General features: G+C 42.0%; 1 protein-coding gene across 1 annotated transcript in view; it reads right to left on the bottom strand.

Moving 5' to 3' along the window:
- Positions 1–21,193, bottom strand: part of aff2 (AF4/FMR2 family, member 2) — a 359,750-nt gene that overhangs the window by 154,195 nt on the left and 184,362 nt on the right. The window contains exons 7-9 of the mRNA XM_052487000.1: positions 9,912–9,998; positions 5,097–5,133; positions 4,815–4,869 (exon numbers count right to left, since the gene is read on the bottom strand). Of these exons, the coding sequence (XP_052342960.1) occupies positions 4,815–4,869; positions 5,097–5,133; positions 9,912–9,998 (179 nt within the window). The remainder of the gene's footprint in view (positions 1–4,814; positions 4,870–5,096; positions 5,134–9,911; positions 9,999–21,193) is intronic.

Raw genomic sequence — 21,193 nt, 5'->3', positions numbered from 1 at the left:
CCCTACCCATCCTCTCTCCTCCCTTTCCTCTCCTATCCTCCCCCACCCACCCACCCATCCTCTCCTCCCCTCCCCTCCCCTATCCTCCCCCACCCACCCACCCATCCTCTCTCCTCCCCTCCCCTTCCTCCTCTCTCCCCTTTCCCTCTCCCCCCTCCCTATCCTCTATCTTCACTTTTCCCTCTCCTATCCTATATCTCATAAACTCCCCTCTCCTCTCATATCTTCTCCCCTCTCCCCTATCCTCTCTCCTCCCCTGTCCTCTCCTATCCTCTCTCCTCCCCTTTCCCTTCCTCTCCTATCCTCTCTCCTCCCCTTTCCTCTCCTATCCTCTCTCCTCCCCTCCCCTCCCCTTTCCTTTCCTCTCCTATGCTCTCTCCTTCCCCCTCCTCTCTTATCTTCTCTCCTCCCCCTTCCCTCCCCTCCTATCCTCTCCACCCCCACTCTTTTATTCTCCTCTTCTCCCCTCTCCTCTGCCCTCCTCTCCTCTGCCCTCCTCTCCTCTGCCCTCCTCTCCTCTCCTCTGCCCTCCTCTCCTCTGCCCTCCTCTCCTCTGCCCTCCTCTCCTCTCCTCTCCTCTCCTCTGCCCTCCTCTCCTCTGCCCTCCTCTCCTCTGCCCTCCTCTCCTCTCCTCTGCCCTCTTCTCCTCTGCCCTCCTCTCCTCTCCTCTGCCCTCCTCTCCTCTGCCCTCCTCTCCTCTGCCTTCCTCTCCTCTGCCCTCCTCTCCTCTGCCCTCCTCTCCTCTCCTCTGCCCTCCTCTCCTCTCCTCTGCCCTCCTCTCCTCTCCTGTGCCCTCCTCTCCTCTGCCCTCCTCTCCTCTCCTCTGCCCTCCTCTCCTCTCCTCTGCCCTCCTCTCCTCTCCTGTGCCCTCCTCTCCTCTGCCCTCCTCTCCTCTCCTCTGCCCTCCTCTCCTCTCCTCTGCCCTCCTCTCCTCTGCCCTCCTCTCCTCTCCTCTGCCCTCCTCTCCTCTGCCCTCCTCTCCTCTGCCTTCCTCTCCTCTCCTCTGCCGTCATTCCAACAGCTTCCTGCCAAGCCTGCCTCTATCTGGCCCCTCCACACACACACACACACACACACACACACACACACACACACACACACACACACACACACACACACACACACACACACACACACACACACACACACACACACACACACACACACACACACACACACACACACACACACACACACACACATATGCAGGGCCCCAGACCTGGAAACATGGATTATTTAGATTGGCCCTGAGCCATCTCCCAGGCTGATTCTGAGAGCATGAGAGAGAGAGAGAGCATGCGAGAGAGAGAGAGAGAGAGAGAGAGAGAGAGAGAGAGAGAGAGAGAGAGAGAGAGAGAGAGAGAGAGAGAGAGAGAGAGATAGAGAGACAGAGACAGAGAGCTGACTGGGGTGCCACATCAAGAGGCTGTGTTAACTCATGTGACGGACGCCTTTCCCCCGTCTCCTCTGACTGCCTGAGTGCCTCCACTCTGTTCTCTACATTTATCTCAAGAAATGTAGGAAACATCTGAATACTGCTTTTTTCAAACTCCCCTGTCTTTTTTCAAACTCCCCTGTCACATATAACTAGCAATCTAGCTATTATTAAAGACACTTGAATATATAAAGTTGGTGTTCATGAATTCACTGCAAATCTGTATCTTTGGAACACATACAGTACAGCCTATAGCTCAACTTACTGTACAGGTCCTCCTCAATACCTGATTCAATGCCATTCTAACAGCATATTCATAGCAATGGGATGTGATGCTAACATGTAACCTTAGTGTGGATGAATGATCTGTTGAGGCTACAACAAACATTATCCTTCTAATAGAATTACTGCCGAAAAGCTTAAAAAGAAAAATAGTGATAGTTTTACGAAGGCCCTTTGGTACAACTGCGATTTGGGAGGAGGTCTGTGTGTGTGAGTGGTGGTAAGAGGTGGTCAGAAGGGGGTGGTCTGTATATTTTATCATTTAATTTAAGATATCATCAACCCCACAGGCCTTTTTAGGTTGGAGGGTTTGTATTTTGTCATGTAGTTCATTCAACGTAATTGGAGAATCCAGTGAGTTCTGGTAGTCTTTAATTAAGAGTTGATTCTAAGATTTGTATTTGATCATGTATATGTTTTTGCTGTTTGTTCTTTGTTATAGAGCCACAAAGATTTGTGAAGTGGTTTATCCATACATCTCCGTTTTGGATAGATAACTCTATGGATTCTATGGATTCTTCAATTACATTGAGCTGATTTCTGACATGCTGTTCCATCCTTTTCGTAGTGTATTTCTGTATTGTTTTAGTGATTTACCATAGTGAAGGAGTTTGCTCAAGTTTTCTGGGTCTCTATGTTTTTGGTTAGATAGGTTTCTTGATTTATTTCTTAGGTTTTCTTCATCAAACCATGTGCCATTGTTGTTCATTTTCTTAGGTTGTCTGCTTGACATTTTTAGATTTGATCGGGAAGCTGAGAGGTCAAATATACTTTCTGTGAACACTCTAAGAGACTCAGTGATGAAGTAGTCTACAGTACTACTGCCAAGAGATGAGCTATAGGTGTACCTACCATAGGAGTCCCCTCAAAGCCTAACATTGATTATGTACAGACCCAGCATCCGACAGAGCTGCAGGAGTTGTGACCCCTTTTTGTTGGTATTGTTGTCATAGATGTGTCAATGGGGGCATATAGAGGAGAGAATGCTGTCACCTCCAGGTAGGTGGTTGTATTGGCATGACGTAACAATTGCCAAATCTTACTTTGGAGATTACGTGATACATTTACATTACTTAAATTGAAAATCTCTCTTTCTGTCTCTCTCTCTCGCTCTGCCTCTCTCTCTCTCTCTCTCTCTCTCTCTCGCTCTCTCTCTCTCTCTCTCTCTCTCTCGCTCTGCCACTCTACCACTCTCTGCCACTCTCTCTCTCTCTCTTGCTCTGCCACTCTCTGCCACTCTCTCTCTCTCGCTCTGCCACTCTCTGCCACTCCACCAGACATGACTTATGATAGGAGATGAATTCCACTTACATGACTTTATTTAGGTCTGCAGAGCCATGCGATATAAATACTGTGGAACACAGAGCCATCACCAGGAGCCATTCACATGGAAGCAAAGGGGGCTTGTTGCTTTACTCCCACAGGGTTTGGGACTTACAAGAACTTAGTTCAGCATGCAGGGACATTGTTTAGGAAGCGTACTGAATAAAGCGTTGGTTAAGTATGTTGAGCTCATTGCATACTTTGTGTCTTGGCTCCTCTATGAGCATGAGAACATTGTCACATGATTGCGATGTGAGGATGATGACTTCATGACTACAATGCTACCGTAACCACACTGACAGCCATGAAACTGACATTTAAAAATGATCAATGATGCCAAAGCTGATCTCATCATAGGCTAGACATAAACAATTAGACATGAGATCACTCACACAACAGAGTACAAAACAGAAAAATATTCGTATAAAAATGTAGTTTCTCACAATAAAATGACAGCTGTTAAGATTTTCTTTTTTTAAAAGAATACCAGCTCTATATAACATTAAAACAAATTGTTTTGAACTGATGGGAACTCCAGGTCCAGTTCAATAAGGGATTTGAAGGAGTTGTGGATCTCATCAAGAAGATAGACAGCCTCATGATTTCGGGTGATGGTCAGGATGAACTACTCGTTCCATGGATCACTGCACTAGGTCACTGCACTAGGTCACTGCACTAGGTCAGACGAGGTCTAAATGAGCCCCTAAGTCACTGTATATTCTCTTTATCCTAAAATGTTTACTTTATCGAGATGACGTCCTTTTAAAATTCTAAGTGGTTCCATTAGTCATGATCTCACTTATTTCATTGTAGAGTATCTCCGCATTCCTACTCGTTTAGTCTCATATGAACACACACATGGACAGAGGTAAGCACTGACAGTATAGCTGGTTTCAACAGAGCAATAAAGGCTCTGAGCACCGTAACACAACACAGACATAGAGCTGCTACCGTGGTAAGTGTGTTTTAATATAAAAGCTAATGCTGCTACTAACTTGTGCTTAGTCGGCATTTCCTGTGAAAGTAGCAGGAGAAGAAAGAGACACTGGTTGACCTCAAGTGGATGCATTTAGCTCTGCAAGACAAGGCTGGTATTGACACAAACACTCTTGCCTTAGGCTCCCTCTAAACATTTGGCCTGGTTAAATCATTGAAGACTTCTCCAACAAGAGCTGTGTCATTGAGCGCCACAAAAGCAGAATCTTGTGTTCAATTGGGAAAAAAGGACCTAGTGCGCAACATTGGAAGGTTCTACCGTTCTCTAGTATTCAAATAACTTTCCAAAAATATTTTGTGTGCATTATCCTTCATTTGTGTACTTTGTTTATTATATCAGTCCAGTTTGGAGTCTGGTTATTTCGTTATGTTACTCAGGAGAGACAGAATAAATGAAATGTAAAGCACAACCCTATAACCCTTTGTAAGCCGTGCCACTTCCAACCACTCCTGCCAGCCCTTCACTTGGTCTGTGTATGACACTAAACAGAGTGTAGCCCAGGTCTTGCATGACTGGGGTAGACAGGCAGTGTTGTCAGTGCTGTGCTGTTGAGGAGTGCAGGGGAGTAAGGGGGGGGGGTGCAGCCTAGGCCAGGGAGGGGCTAACAGAGAGAGAGAATGCCAGCTGCTCTGTTTGTTTGTGAAGAAGGCTCCTCTTAGCCGGGAATTCTGCAGGCTTCTCTCACAGGGACTTGTTTTGCAAGGGAACAAAGCTGAAACCATGGCGGCATGTCTCCCCCGAGGCTTCTTCAAAACAATTCATCAAATGAATACTCACGACTTCTGTGGCACAGACTTGGTTGCAGGCTTGTTAACGGGAACATTGCACCGCTCTGCAAAATAATTTCCATTTAATTGTTAGAGTGTTGTTTTTCATTAAACCCTGACCAAGAGTGAGCTTATTATAAATGTAGCTTATTCTGCCATATGTCACACATCGTAACGTTTCTTCCTAAATGGACAGCACTCCAGTTGTTACATCGTATAATGTCCTCCTATTAACATAATTTCAGACTGATTTAATCAGAGTGTGGGTAGGAAGAATTTAAAGAAGACTTACTTAGTCCAGCGCATCCTGAGGGTATGTGTTGTGACTCCTGAGCAGAGAGAGAGAGAGAGAGAGAGGTGGAGCGAGAGAGAGAGAGAGAGAGAGAGAGAGAGAGAGAGAGAGAGAGAGATGGAGAGAGGTGGAGCGAGTGAGAAAGAGAACGAGAGAAAGAAAACAAGTGTGCATGACATACATTAGCACACAGTGAGGTGATACAGGAGAACAAATGGGAGGGAAATAGCTCAACTGATGGACTTAATTGATTTTACACTAATACAATTAGACAGAGCACACAAATCCTGTTTCAGAGTACGGTGAGTGGGCTAGAGTAGGCAGCAAAATGTCTTAGTTAAAAGATGGCACCATTAAATCAGGATTTATAGACACAGGCGTATTATTAGGAATGTCAGCCAGGTCAAGCTATGAGCTTCAGACCTATTAAGACAGAAAGAAAATGGCTTTAGCTGCAAAATGAAGCATCAGAGGATTGGAGGCTAGGGAATGACCGCAGAGAGAAGGCGAGGACAGACACAGATGCTGGGAGCTAGCGGAGGCGAGGGGGAATGGGCTGAAGGACAATGGATTATAACGGGGCTAAATCACACTGTATTACAATGCGGCTAAAGTGAGCTGACAGGAGTTTCTTCATAAAAAGTCCATCCGGCAGGTGTATGCAGCCAGCCAAATGAAGTCCTATGGGCCCTGGTCAGAAGTAGTGCACTAGATAGGGAATAGGGTGCCAATTGGGACAAATGCTCTCTCTCTCTCTGGTGCCATGGGTGTCTCACTGGTCCTTTACGGTGACAGAGTCTGACAGTCTCTCACTAGGACAACAGCTTTGGGTCCAATTTAATACAGACCCTTTTACTGGATGAGCTCTCCCTTCTGACTGCCACACAGATCACGTGATTACTGCTTACAAAACAAATACTGCTTAATAGAAGAAGCAGTAGTAGTAGTAGTAGTAGTAGTAGTATTGATAGTAGTAGTAGTAGCAGTAGTAGTAGTAGCAGTAGCAGTGGTAGTAGTAGCAGTAGCAGTAGTAGTAGTAGTAGCAGTAGTATTGATAGTAGTAGTGATAGGAGTAGTAGTAGCAGTAGTAGTAGTAGCAGTAGTAGTAGTAGTAGTAGTAGTAGTATTGATAGTAGTATTGATAGTAGTAGTAGTAGCAGTAGTAGTAGTAGCAGTAGCAGTGGTAGTAGTAGCAGTAGCAGTAGTAGTAGTAGTAGTAGTAGTATTGATAGTAGTATTGATAGTAGTAGTAGTAGCAGTAGCAGTGGTAGTAGTAGCAGTAGCAGTAGTAGTAGTAGTAGGAGTAGTATTGATAGTAGTAGTGATAGGAGTAGTAGTAGCAGTAGTAGTAGTAATAGTGGTGGTAGTAGTAATAGTAGTAGCGATTGTAGTAGTAGTAGTGATAGTAGTAATAGTAGTAGTAGTAGCATCAGTAGTAGTAGTAGAAGTAGTGATAGTAGTAGTAAAGGTAATAGTAGTAGTAGTGATAGTAGTAGTAGTAGTGATAGTAGTAGTAGTAGTAATAGTAGTAATAAACATAGTAGTAGTAGTAGTAGTAGTAGTTATAGTAGTAGTAGTATTAATAGTCATAGTAGTAGTAGTGATAGTAGCAGTAGTAGTAATAGTGATAGTAGTAGTAGTATTTGTGATAATAGTAGTAGTGATACCAGTAGTAGTAGTAGTGATCGTAGTATTAGTATTAGTAGTAGTAGTAGTGGTAGTAGTAGTAGTAGTATTTGTGATCGTAGTAGTATTTGTGATAGATAGGGATGCATGATATATCGGTGAACATATCGGAATTGGACGATATTAACTAAAAATGCTAACATCGTTAGCAGCCCGATGTCTATTTTAACGCCAATGTGCAAAACCGATGTCAAAGCTGACGTGCGTACCTATATAACGTAGGTACATGACGTAATGAAGCCACATACAATGTTGCGCTACACGTGCAACACAGCATTCTAACCTAGCCCACAATGTATGCTGTGTTACTCAAGCAGTCAACAAGTCGAGCAGCCATTTGAAAGAATAAGACAATTTCAGCGAGGCAACTCAAAGGCGAAATCCATTAACGCCAAGATAGTGGAATTCATTGCCCTTGACAATGAACCGTTCTCTGTTGTGGGTGATGTTGGCTTTCGCCCACTGGTCGAGCACCAATACACATGACGCCCTACCGAAGTTACACAGTAAATGCGTCACTGCAACAGCATCATAGCATACGTATTGATGAATCGTTGTGACATATGAAATACGAGTGATAGTCTAATCAATGTGTAATAACTACGTAAAAGTGTATGAACACGTTAAATTATTATGTGACGTGCAGTCATATTCAGGTCCTGATTGGTCAACAAGCCAAATGGTGTTATTTGACACACAAAGACCCAAACGGCGCTCCATAGTATGACAAATCCTGCTTGAGAATGAAACGACTGAACAAATTAACAGCAAAACAGCACAGCAAGTAAGTGAAAGAAATATGTTGTGATTATGTTTTACTGGTAATGGGTACACATGTAAATGCCAACAAAATTATTATTTCCAATAACGGCCTACCCCGTCCAAACTTGGACGCCGCTGGGCCAATTGTGTGTGTGCAATTTAACTGTACTAGAATGCTTAAAAGGCTGCTACAATTTTAAATATTGGTTATCGGTATCAGCCAAAAATGTGATATCGGTCATATCGGTGCATCAGTGTATAGTAGTAGGGATAGTAGTAGTGATAGTAGTAGCAGTAGTAGTATTTTTGATAGTAGTAGTAGTGATAGCAGTATTAGTAGTATTAGTAGCAGTAGTAGAAGTAGCAGCAGCAGCAGTGGTAGTAGTAGTAGTGGCAGTAGTAGCATGTGTGATAGTAGTAGTAGTGATAGCAGCAGTAGTAGTATTAGTAGTATTAGCAGTGGAAGTAGCAGCAGTAGTAGTAGTAGTGGTAGTAGTAGTAGTATTTGTGAAAGTAGTAGTAGTAGTAGCAGTGCTAGTAGTAGTAGCAGCAGCAGTAGTACTAGTAGCAGAACAAGTAGTAGTAGTAGTAGTAGTAGTAGTAGTAGTAGTAGCAGCAGTAGTAGTATTGATAGTAGTAGTAGTATCATTTGTGATAGTAGAAGTAGTAGTAGTAGTAGTAGTGATAGTAGTAATAGTAGTCGTTTTTGTAGTAGTAGTAGTAGTAGTAGAAGTAGTTGGTGTGATAGTAGTAGTAGTAGTAGTAGTGATAGTAGTAGTAGTAGTGATAGCAGTAGAAGTAGTAGCATAAGTAATATTATTAGTAGAAGTAGCAATAGTACTAGTAGTAACAGTAGTGATATTAGTGGTAGTAGTGATAGTAGTAGTAGTAGTGATACGAGTAGTAGCAGTGGTAGTAGAAGTATTTGTAGAATAAGCAGTACAAATAGTAGTATTAGCAGTAGTAGTACTACTAGTAGTAGTTGCAGTAGTATTAGTGGATGAAGCTGTAGTAGTAGTATTGATAGTAGTAGTAGTGATAGAGGTAGTAGTAGCAGCAGCAGCAGAAGCAGTAGTAGTGATAATAATAATAGTAGTAGTAGTAGTTATAGTAGTAGTAGCAGCAGCATTAGTAGTAGTAGTGGTAGTAGTAGTAGTAGTAGTAGTAGCAGTAGAAGTAGTGATAGTAGTAGTAGCAGCAGCAGTAGTAGTATTAGAAGTAGTAGTATTAGTAGTGATAGTACTAGTAGCAGTACAAGTAATAGTAGTAGTAGTAGAATTTGCGATAGTAGATGTACTAGTAGTACTATTAGTGGATGAAGCAGTAGTAGTAGTATTGATAGTAGTAGTAGTAGTGGTAGAGGTAGTAGTAGCAGCAGCAGTAGTAGTAGTGATATTAGTAGTAGTGGTAGTGGTAGTAGTGATAGTAGTATTATTAGTAGTAATAGTAGCAGCAGTAGTAGTGCTAGCAGTAATATTATTAGTAGAAGTAGCAGTAGTACTATTAGAAGTAGTGGTAGCAGTAGTAGTAGTAGTAGTAGTAGTAGTAGTGATACTAGAAATAGTAGTAATAGTAGTAGTGATATTAGTAGTAGTGATAGGAGTAGTAGTTATATGAGTAGTAGTAGCAGTGGTAGTGTAAGTAGTAGTAGTAGTTTAAGAAGCAGCAGTAGTAGTAGTGATAGTAGTTGTAGCACTATTAATAGTAGTAGTGGTAGTAGTAGTAGTAGTAGTAGTAGTAGTAGTAGAGAAAGTAGTTGCAGCAGCGGTATTAGAATTAGTAGTACTAGTAGTAGTAGTGATAATAGTAGGTGTAGTAGGTGTAATAGTAGTAACAGTAGTGATAGTAGTAGTAGTAGTAGTAGTCGTAGTGATATTAGTAGTACTGATATTATTATTATTAGCAGTAGTATTTGTGATAGTAGTAGTAATGAGAGTAGCGGTGTTATTATTGGTAGTGATATTAGTAGTAGTAGTAGTAGTGGTATTTGTGATAGTAGTAGTAGTGATAGTACTACTAGTACTACTATCACAACTACTACTACTACTACTACTACTACTACTACTAATATTAGCAGTGATAATAGTAGTAGTATTTATAATACTAGTGATATTAGTAGTGATAGTAGTAGTTGTAATCGTAGTAGTAGTAGCAACACTAGTGGTGATAGTGATATTATTATCATTAGTAGTAGTATTGGTAGTAGTAATAGTGGTGATGTTGGTAGTAGTAGTAGTAGCAGCAATAGTATTTGTAGTAGTAGTAGCAGCTTTAGCAGTAGTGGTAGTTGTAGTAGTAGTAGTAGTAAATTGGCTGTGGTTGTCAATGAACAGTACAGTGCTGTAGGCTATATGCTTTAGGACTCACCTTGGAGGGAATAGGGAACCGGGTTTGCTCAGCCTTGCCTGGAGTGTGGATGGCAGTCAGGGGAGGAGGCCAGGAGTGGGTCATCTCCTGCAGGGAGAGACATCATTCAAGTCAGCCAGATAACGTATACAGTTGAAGTCAGAAGTTTACATACACTTAGGTTGGAGTCATTAAAACTTGTTTTTCAACCACTCCACACATGTTTTGTTAACCAACTATAGTTTTGCTTTGTTCATACTTTGTGCATGACACTAGTAATTTTTCTAACAATTGTTTACAGGCAGATTATTTCACTTATCATTCACCGTATCACAATTCCAGTGGGTCAGACGTTTACATACACTAAGTTGACTGTGCCTTAAAACAGCTTGGAAAATTCCAGAAAATAATGTCATGACTTTAGAAGCTTCTGATAGGCTAATTGACATTCTTTTAGTTAATTGGAGGTGTACCTGTGGCCTAATTTCAAGGCCTACATTCAAACTCAGTGCCTCTTGCTTGACATCAAGGGAAAATCAGCCAAGACCTCAGAAAAAAATTGTAGACCTCCACAAGTCTGGTTCATCCTTGAGAGCAATTTCCAAATGCCTGAACGTACCACGTTCATCTGTGCAAACAATAGTATGCAAGTATAAACACCATTGGACCACGCAGCCGTCATACCGCTCAGGAAGGAGACGCGTTCTGTCTCCTAGAGATGAACATACTTTGGTGCGAAAAGTGCAAATCAATCCCAGAACAACAGCAAAGGACATTGTGAAGATGCTGGAGGAAACAGGTACACAAGTATCTATATCCACAGTAAAACAAGTCCTATATCGACAAAACCTGAAAGGCCGCTCAGCAAGGAAGAAGCCGCTGCTCCAAAACCGCCATAAAAAAGCCCAACTGCGGTTTGCAACTGCACATGGAGACAAAGATCGTACTTTTTGGAGAAATGTCCTCTGGTCTGATGAAACAAAAACAGAACTGTTTGGCCATAATGACCATCGTTATGTTTGGAGGAAAAAGAGGGAGGCTTGCAAGCCGAAGAATACCATCCCAAACGTGAAGCACGGGGGTAGCAGCATCATGTTGTGGGGGTGCTTTTCTGCAGGAGGGACTGGTGCACTTCACAAAATAGATGGCATAATGAGGGTGGAAAATTACGTGAATATATTGAAGCAACATCTCAAGACATCAGTCTGGAAGTTAAAGCTTGGTCGCAAATGGGTCTTCCAAATGGACAATGACCCCAAGCATACTTCCAAAGTTGTGGCAAAATTGCTTAAGGACAACAAAGTCAAGGTATTGGAGAAGCCATCACAAAGCCCTGACCTCAATCCTTTAGAAAATTTGTGGGCAGAACAAAAAAAGCATGTGTGAGCAAGGAGGTCTACGAACCTGACTCAGTTACACCAGCTCTGTGAGGAGGAACGGGCCAAAATTCACCCAACTTATTGTGGGAAGCTTGTGGAAGGCTACCTGAAATGTTAGACCCAAGTTAAACAATTTAAAGGCAATGTTACCAAATACTAATTGAGTGTATGTAAACTTCTGACCCACTGGGAATGTGATGAAAGAAATAAAAGCTGAAGTAAATCATTCTTTCTACTATTATTCTGACATTTCACATTCTTAAAATAAAGTGGTGATCCTAAGTGACCTAAAACAGGGAATTTTTACTAAGATTAAAATGTCAGGAATTGTGAAAAACTGAGTTTAAATGTATTTGGTTAATGTGTATGCATATGAATGAGCATGCACCAGATCACAGCTTGACTCACACTGCACACACACATTAGATGAGCTTGCTCCTCATTTATCCATTACAGTCAATACTCTCTCTCTCTCTCTCTCTCTCTCTCTCTCTCTCACACACACACACACACACACACACACACACACACACACACACACACACACACACACACACACACACACACACACACACACACACACACACACACACACACACACACACACACACACACACACACACACACACACACACACACACAACACTTAAATTATCATTATCAACCCGATTGAGGCCTGTTTCGAACTTCGGACGGTTAATGAAAATAACCCCCTCTGGCTTTATTCACCTGAAGTGTCAGACTGAGCTTGATGCCTAATAGAGATACTCACATTTCAGAGTAGCACAATGTGGCAATTACATCTAATGAGCTAGTAGCACAATGTGGCAATGAAATCTACTGAGCTAGTAGCACAATGTGGCAATGAAATCTAATGATCTAGAGTAGCACAATGTGGCAATGAAATCTACTGAGCTAGTAGCACAATGTGGCAATGAAATCTAATGATCTAGAGTAGCACACTGTGGCAATGAAATCTAATGATCTAGAGTAGCACAATGTGGCAATTACATCTAATGATCTAGAGGAGCACAATGTGGCAATGAAATCTAATGATCTAGAGTAGCACACTGTGGCAATGAAATCTAATGATCTATAGTAGCACAATGTGGCAATTACATCTAATGATCTAGAGGAGCACAATGTGGCAATTACATCTAATGATCTCGAGTAGCACAATGTGGCAATTACATTTAACGATCTAGAGTAGCACAATGTGGCAATTACATCTAATGATCTAGAGTAGCACACTGTGGCAATGAAATCTAATGATCTAGAGTAGCACAATGTGGCAATTACATCTAATGATCTAGAGGAGCACAATGTGGCAATTACATCTAATGATCTAGAGTAGCACAATGTGGCAATGAAATCTACTGAGCTAGTAGCACAATGTGGCAATGAAATCTAATGATCTAGAGTAGCACACTGTGGCAATGAAATCTAATGATCTAGAGTAGCACAATGTGGCACTTACATCTAATGATCTAGATGAGCACAATGTGGCAATGAAATCTAATGATCTAGAGTAGCACACTGTGGCAATGAAATCTAATGATCCAGAGTAGCACAATGCGGCAATTACATCTAATGATCTAGAGGAGCACAATGTGGCAATTACATCTAATGATCTAGAGGAACACAATGTGGCAATTACATCTAATGATCTAGAGGAGCACAATGTGGCAATTACATCTACTGATCTAGAGGAGCACAATGTGGCAATTACATCTAATGATCTAGAGGAACACAATGTGGCAATTACATCTAATGATCTAGAGGAGCACAATGTGGCAATTACATCTAATGATCTAGAGGAGCACAATGTGGCAATTACATCTAATGATCTAGAGGAGCACAATGTGGCAATGAAATCTACTGATCTAGAGGAGCACAATGTGGCAATTACATCTAATGATCTAGAGTAGCACAATGTCGCAATTACATCTAATGATCTAGAGGAGCACAATGTGGCAATGAAATCTACTGATCTAGAGGAGCACAATGTGGCAATTACATCTAATGATCTAGAGGAGCACAATGTGGCAATTACATCTAATGATCTAGAGGAGCACAATGTGGCAATTACATCTAATGATCTAGAGGAGCACAATGTGGCAATTACATCTAATGATCTAGAGTAGCACAATGTGGCAATGAAATCTACTGATCTGGAGTAGCACAATGTGGCACTCAAATCTAATGATCTAGAATAGACAATGTGGCAATGAAATCTAATGATCTAGAGTAGCACAATGTGGCACTCAAATCTAATGATCCAGAGGAGCACAATGTGGCAATGAAATCTAATGATCTAGAGTAGCACAATGTGGCAATGAAATCTAATGATCTAGAATAGACAAAGTGGCAATGAAATCTAATGACCTAGAGTAGCACAATGTGGCAATGCAATCAACTGATCTAGAATGGCACAATGTGGCACTCAAATCTAATGATCTAGAGTAGCACAATGTGGCAATAAAATCTACTGATCTGGAGTAGCACAATGTGGCACTCAAATCTAATGATCTAGAATAGACAATGTGGCAATGAAATCTAATGATCTAGAGTAGCACAATGTGGCAATGAAATCTACTGATCTGGAGTAGCACAATGTGGCAATGAAATCTAATGATCTAGAATAGACAAAGTGGCAATGAAATCTAATGATCTAGAATAGACAATGTGGCAATGAAATCTAATGATCTAGAATAGACAAAGTGGCAATTACATCTAATGATCTAGAATAGACAATGTGGCAATGAAATCTAATGATCTAGAATAGACAAAGTGGCAATGAAATCTAATGACCTAGAGTAGCACAATGTGGCAATGCAATCAACTGATCTAGAATGGCACAATGTGGCAATGAAATCAAATGATCTAGAGTAGCACAATGTGGCAATGAAATCAAATGATATAGAGTAGCACAATGTGGCAATTACATCTAATGATCTAGAGTAGCACAATGTGGCAATGAAATCTAATGATCTAGAATAGACAAAGTGGCAATGAAATCTAATGACCTAGAGTAGCACAATGTGGCAATGCAATCAACTGATCTAGAATGGCACAATGTGGCAATGAAATCAAATGATCTAGAGTAGCACAATGTGGCAATGAAATCAAATGATATAGAGTAGCACACTGTGGCAATTACATCTAATGATCTAGAGTAGCACAATGTGGCAATGAAATCTAATGATCTAGAGTAGCACAATGTGGCAATGAAATCTAATGATCTAGAGTAGCACAATGTGGCAATGAAATCTAATTACCTAGAGTAGCAAATTAAAACCATGTACTTGGATACCCCCATGCAGATCCAAACAACGTAAATGACTGGTTCTCACTGTGTGGCTGAACGTGTTTGTCAGAGTAGAAGTTATCAACTTTGTAGCTCAGTCGCGCTTGTCGCACGAGGGTAGTGGGTTTGATTCCTGGGACCACGAAACATAAATGTCTGCACACATGACAATTGTCAGTCGTTTGGATAAAAGTGTCTGTTAAATGGCGTATATATAATATACATGATCAAACCAACTATTAATGTCTAGAAGTCAACAACATTCTTGGCTTATGCTATTACAATCTTACATACTGTGGTATTCCACTAAATTCCTTTTAACCTTATTTCCTCCCCAAGAACACCAATATTATTGCCTTCTGGGAAACACACACAAGCCATTCATTTGTGTGAGATGCAGTGAGGCAGCAGGTAGCTTGGCTGTACCCTCGGAAGGCTTTGAGTTGCAAATTAAATGTATTAAAAGCAGCCGAGCATAGCTCCCAAACCAAACAGGGCTATCCAAACACAGTGAAACAAGGATAACCAACTGTTTAGTCTTGCACCCCTGTGACGGCAGGACAGACCGATGGTTAAAACCTGTATGTTTAAATAAATACACACTGGAATAATATTCTAAACTGACCATCTCCTGAAACTCTTCGGTCTAGGGATGAATTGTTTTGATTATTTCTTGAAATCTCTGAGGGATATTCAATCACACTAAGAGTCTGGGTTATCGTCCTGTGGTGTTATAAAGTATGTGCTGTATCCGACAGTATAGTATGAACAATTGTCTCTCATGTAATAGGGTTTCACAGATCAACTGCTCCTATCGATGCACTTAGACAGACACGTTATAGGATTACGATGTACTGTTGAACTGACAGCCTCAGAGATGAAGAAGCATATGGACATCATCTGTTATCTATCCATCACAAGTCTTTTCTCTCTCTCTCTCTCTCTCTCTCTCTCTCTCTCTCTCTCTCTCTCTCTCTCTCTCTCTCTCTCTCTCTCTCTCTCTCTCTCTCTCTCTCTCTCTCTCTCTCTCTCTCTCTCTCTCTCTCTCTCTCTCTCTCTCTCTCTCTACCTCTCTCTACCTTTGTCTCTCTCTCTCTACCTCTCTCTCCCTCTCCCTGGGCTGGCAAGAGGATAACGAGCGTAGAGCAGAGCCAGGAAGGGCAGAAGTGGAGAGATAGATGAGGTACCGGGCCTGTGATACTGCCACCTCGGAGGTTAGTGGATTCGGTTATTTCAGCCACACCCATTACCGACAGGTGTATTAAATCGAGCACACTGCCATGCAATCTCCATAGAACATTAGCAGTAGAATGGCCCGTAGTGAAGAGCCCAGTGACTTTCAGCATGGCACCTTCATAGGATGCCACCTTTCCAACAAGTCAGTTCGTCAAATTTCTGCCCTGCTAGTGCTGCCCAGGTCAACTATAAGTGCTGTTATTGAGAAGTGGAAACGTCTAGGAACAACAACAGCTCGGCCGTGAAGTAGTAGACCACACACGCTCACAGGACGGGACTGCCGAGTGCTGAAGCATGTAGCGTGTGAAAATCGACTGTCGTTGTTGCAATACTCACTACCGAGTTCCAAACAGCCTCTGGAAAAAACGTCAGCACAAGAACACGACAGCATACAATAACATTCTAGACGATTCTGTGCTTCCAACTTTGTGGCAACAGTTTGGGGAAGGCCCTTTTCTTTTTCAGCATGACAATGCCCCTGTGCACAAAGTGAGGTCCATACAGAAATGGATTGTTGAGATCGGTGTGGGAGAACTTGACTGGCCTGCACAGCGCCCTGACCTCAACCTTATCGACTGCGAGCCAGGCCTAATTGCCCAATGTCAGTGCCCGACCTCACTAATGATCTTGTGGCTGAATGGAAGCAAGTCCCCGCAGCAATGTTTGGCTCCTCCCCCCTCCAAGTGTTACTCATCTTCCCCATTATCCTCTGGGCACTTATACCTGTGTTCTCTGTTTGTCTGTGGCCAGTTCGTCAAGTCAACCAGCATTTTGTCTCAGCTCCTGCTTTTCCCCAGTCTCTCTTTTCTCACTCTCCTGGTTTTGACCCTTGCCTGTCCTGACTCTGAGCCCGCCTGCCTGACCATTCTGCCTGCTCCTGACCCTAAGTCTGCCTGCCGTCCTGTGCCTTTACCCCACTACTCTGGATTATCGACCTCTGCCTGTCTTGATCTGTCATTTGCCTGCCTGTTGCTGTAATAAACATTGTTACTTCAACACAGTCTGCATTTGGTTCTTACTTGAAACGCGATAAGTGGAAAGTCTTCCCAGAAGAGTGGAGGCTATTATAGCAGCAAAGGGGGGACCAACTCCATGCCCATGATTTCAGGATGAGATGTTCGACGAGCAGGTATCCACATCCATATTTTAAATGTTTGCCACATTTCTTTCAACAAAAGTATTTGCTGGTAAATCATTAACATTAAATGATTAACATGACTGTAAAACAAATCATAATAAGCTCAGCAAAAAAATAAACCTTTTTGTTTTCAGGACTCTGTCTTTCAAAGATAATTCGTAAAAATCCAAATAATGTCACAGATCTTCATTGTAAAGGGTTTAAACACTGTTTCCCATACTTGTTCAATGAACCATAAACAATTAATGAACATGCATCTGTGGAATGGTCGTCAAGACACTAACAGCTTACAGATGGTAGGCAATTAAGGTCACAGTTATGAAAACTTAGGACACTAAAGAGTCCTTTCTACTGACTCTGAAAAACACCAAAAGAAAGATGCCCAGGGTCCCTGCTCATCTGCATGAACGTGCCTTAAGGATGTCGCAAGGAGGCATGAGGACTGCAGATGTGGCCAGGGAAATAAATTGCAATGTCCGTACCGTGAGACACCTAAAACAGTGCTACAGGGAGACAGGACGGACAGCTGATCGTCCTCGCAGTGGCAGACCACGTGTAACAACACCTGCACAGGATCGGTACATCCGAACATCACACCTGCGGGACAGGTACAGGATGGCAACAACAATGCACAATCCCTCCATCAGTGCTCAGACTGTCTGCAATAGGCTGAGAGAGGCTGTACTGAGGGCTTGTTGGCCTGTTGTAAGGCAGGTCCTCACCAGACATCACCGGCAACAACGTTGTCTATGGGCACAAACCCACTGTCGCTGGACCAGACAGGACTGGCAAAAAGTGCTCTTCACTGACGAGTTGTGGTTTTGTCTCACCAGGGGTGATAGTCAAATTCACTTTTATCGTCAAAGGAATGAGCGTTACACCAAGACCTGTACTCTGGAGCGGGTTCGATTTGGAGGTGGAGGGTCTGGGGCGGTGTGTCACAGCATCATCAGACTGAGCTTGTTGTCATTGCAGACAATCTCAACGCTGTGCGTTACAGGGAAGACATTCTCCTCCCTCATGTGGTACCCTTCCTGCAGGCTCATCCTGACATGACCCTCCAGCATGACAATGCCACCAGCCATACTGCTCGTTCTGTGCGTGGTTTCCTGCAAAACAGGAATGTCAGTGCTCTGCCATTGCCAGCAAAGAGCCCAGATCTCAATCCCATTGAGCATGTCTGGGACCTGTTAGATCTGAGGGTGAGGGTGAGGGCCATTCCCCCCAGATATGTCTCCCCAGAAATGGTGGAAGAGTGGGGTAACATCTCACAGTAAGAACTGGCAAATCTGGTGCAGTCTATGAGGAGGAGGTGCCCTGCAGTACTTAATGCAGCTGGTGGCCACACCAGATACTGACTGTTACTTTTGATTTTGAACCCCCCTTTGTTCAGGTACACATTATTCCATTTATGTTAGTCACATGTCTGTGGAACTTGTTCAGTTTGTGTCTCAGTTGTTGAATCTTGTTATGTTCATACAAATATTTACACATGTTAAGTTTTCTGAAAATAAACACAGTTGACAGTGAGAGGACATTTATTTTTTTGCTGAGTTTACTTCAAATGAAATAAAAATAGATGTAAATTGTATTTGTCAAATGCTTCGTAAACCACAGGTGTAAACTAACAGTGAAATTATTACTGATGTATCCTTCCCAAGTTTCCAACCCTAATCGAGCAAAAATCTAGAGGAGGGTAGCTCTCCAGGAACAGGGTTGGAGAGCCCTGGTTCAGGCTATCTCTGACAGATGAGGGGGAAAACTATAATTGGATATTGATGTCTTCAGTTGATATTAGAGTTTACTGTACACTACAAGCCATAAAATAATCTGATCTATAGACAGTGGTCACAGTAAAGGACCCAGGCTGTCACAACAACAGTTTGCAAGGCAACATGGCTGAGAGGCAGAGAGAAAAAGAGAGAGAGAGAGAGAGAGAGAGAGAGAGAGAGAGAGAGAGAGAGAGAGAGAGAGAGCGAAGGCGGATAGCAGCCGATACATAGTGGCAGACTATGTCACGCAGGGAGAAATACCAGTCATTATTCAAGCTGGGCCTGTTGTGTGTGTGTGGCCGCGGTGCTAGCAGGACATGCTCTCTAAATAGAACATCTACAGGATACAAGAATGGCCATCTTGTGAGCTGGTTAATGAATACATCTATCCCTCGGCTGTGACTTTTGCTGTTGATCTATTTTAACACTCATACATAGGGTTAGACGATATGGCCAAAATATAATATATAAGTGATTTTAATAGGCTTTCTCCAATCTGACGGTTTAATTTTCAACCAAACTTAGGTTGTCGAATTTGTTTAACTTTTCATTTCCTTAGCACTGTATAAAAGTACCTTTATAGACAATGTTGTAAAAATCCATAACGGTATGTGGATCAATACCAGTATACCGGTATTCACAATATATATCGCCCAGCCCTACTCATACAGGGAAGAACAGATCTGGAGCCATTCTATTGAAAACAATGGTAACCCAGTACATTGAGTTGTCCCTGTTACTATGTGTCGTGGCTTTACTATCATTAAATTGAAGACTTATAGTTTTTATCAAAGATTCTCTGTAATTAGTATTACGCGATCAACTGATTAATCATGTAACTGTAATTAACTAGGAAGTCGGGGGAACCAAGGAAAAATATTCCGATTACAAAGTTATCATTTCCTAAAATAACTTTTCAGATATTTCATCGGATCAATTAGTCTTCGAATTAATGAATTATTTACTTTACCTCACGTTAGTCTCATTCCAAACGTCGTAAATTGTTGGTTATCTGCACAAACCCAGTCTTCTCTATGAGTCATCCATACATCAATTGTCTTAAATCATTTATTTATTACTAACTAAGTAATTCATAGAAATGCATAAACAAACAAACAAGGTAAATGTGGTTACAATAAATGATAGGGGAATGTGCCCTTGTGGGCTAAACCGGCATCGCGGCTTGTTAGACAAAAGGGGAAGTGGGGGGTCAACTGAGATGAGGCACTACAAAGTTGATAATTATAACAATTGAAATGCTAATCCTTTGCACATGAACGCTCACTCATTCGGGAACAATTGCAATCAATATATATATTTACGCTCAGTGTGTCGTCTTGATCGCTGTTGAAAAGTTTCTGTTTCTGTTGGAGAGTTTCGTCCTCTCTCTCTCTCTCTCTCTCTCTCTCTCTCTCTCTCTCTCTCTCTCAATTCAATTCAATTCAAGGGCTTTATTGGCATGGGAAACATGTGTTAACATTGCCAAAGCAAGTGAGGTAGACAACATATAAAGTGAAATAAACAATACAAATTAACAGTAGACATCACACATACAGAAGTTTCAAAACAACAAAGACACCACAAATGTCATATTATATATATATACAGTGTTTTAACAATGTACAAATGGTAAAGGACACAAGATAAAATAAATAAGCATAGATATGGGTTGTATTTACAATGGTGCGTGTTCTTCACTGGTTGCCCTTTTCTCGTGGCAACAGGTCACTGCTGTGATGGCACACTGTGGAATTTCACCCAGTAGATATGGGAGTTTTTAAAAATTGGATTTGTTTTCAAATTCTTTGTGGATCTGTGTAATCTGAGGGAAATATGTCTCTCTAATATGGTCATACATTGGGCAGGAGGTTAGGAAGTGCAGCTCAGTTTCCACCTCATTTTGTGGGCAGTGAGCACATAGCCTGTCTTCTCTTGACAGCAATGTCTTTCTCAATAGCAAGGCTATGCTCGCTGAGTCTGTACATAGTCAAAGCTTTCCTTAATTTTGGGTCAGTCACAGTGGTCAGGTATTCTGCCGCTGTGTACTCTCTGTGTAGGGCCAAATAGCATTCTAGTTTGCTCTGTTTTTTTGTTAATTCTTTCCAATGTGTCAAGTAATTATCTTTTAGTTTTTTCATGATTTGGTTGGGTCTAATTGTGCTGCTGTCCTGGGGCTCTGTGGGGTGTGTTTGTGAACAGAGCCCCAGGACCAGCTTGCTTCGGGGACTCTTCTCCAGGTTCATCTCTCTGTAGGTGATGGCTTTGTTGTGGAAGGTTTGGGAATCGCTTCCTTTTAGGTGGTTATAGAATTTAACAGCTCTTTTTTGGATTTTGATAATTAGTGGGTATCGGCCTAATTCTGCTCTGCATGCATTATTTGGTGTTCTACGTTGTACACGGAGGATATTTTTTGCAGAATTCTGCGTGCAGAGTCTCAATTTGGTGTTTGTCCCATTTTGTGAAGTCTTGGT

The sequence above is a fragment of the Oncorhynchus keta genome, chromosome 30 (assembly GCF_023373465.1).
Source record: "Oncorhynchus keta strain PuntledgeMale-10-30-2019 chromosome 30, Oket_V2, whole genome shotgun sequence".
NCBI lineage: Eukaryota > Metazoa > Chordata > Actinopteri > Salmoniformes > Salmonidae > Oncorhynchus > Oncorhynchus keta.
The sequence above is the reverse complement of the archived record's forward strand: the minus strand, read 5'-3'. Positions and strand labels throughout refer to the sequence as shown.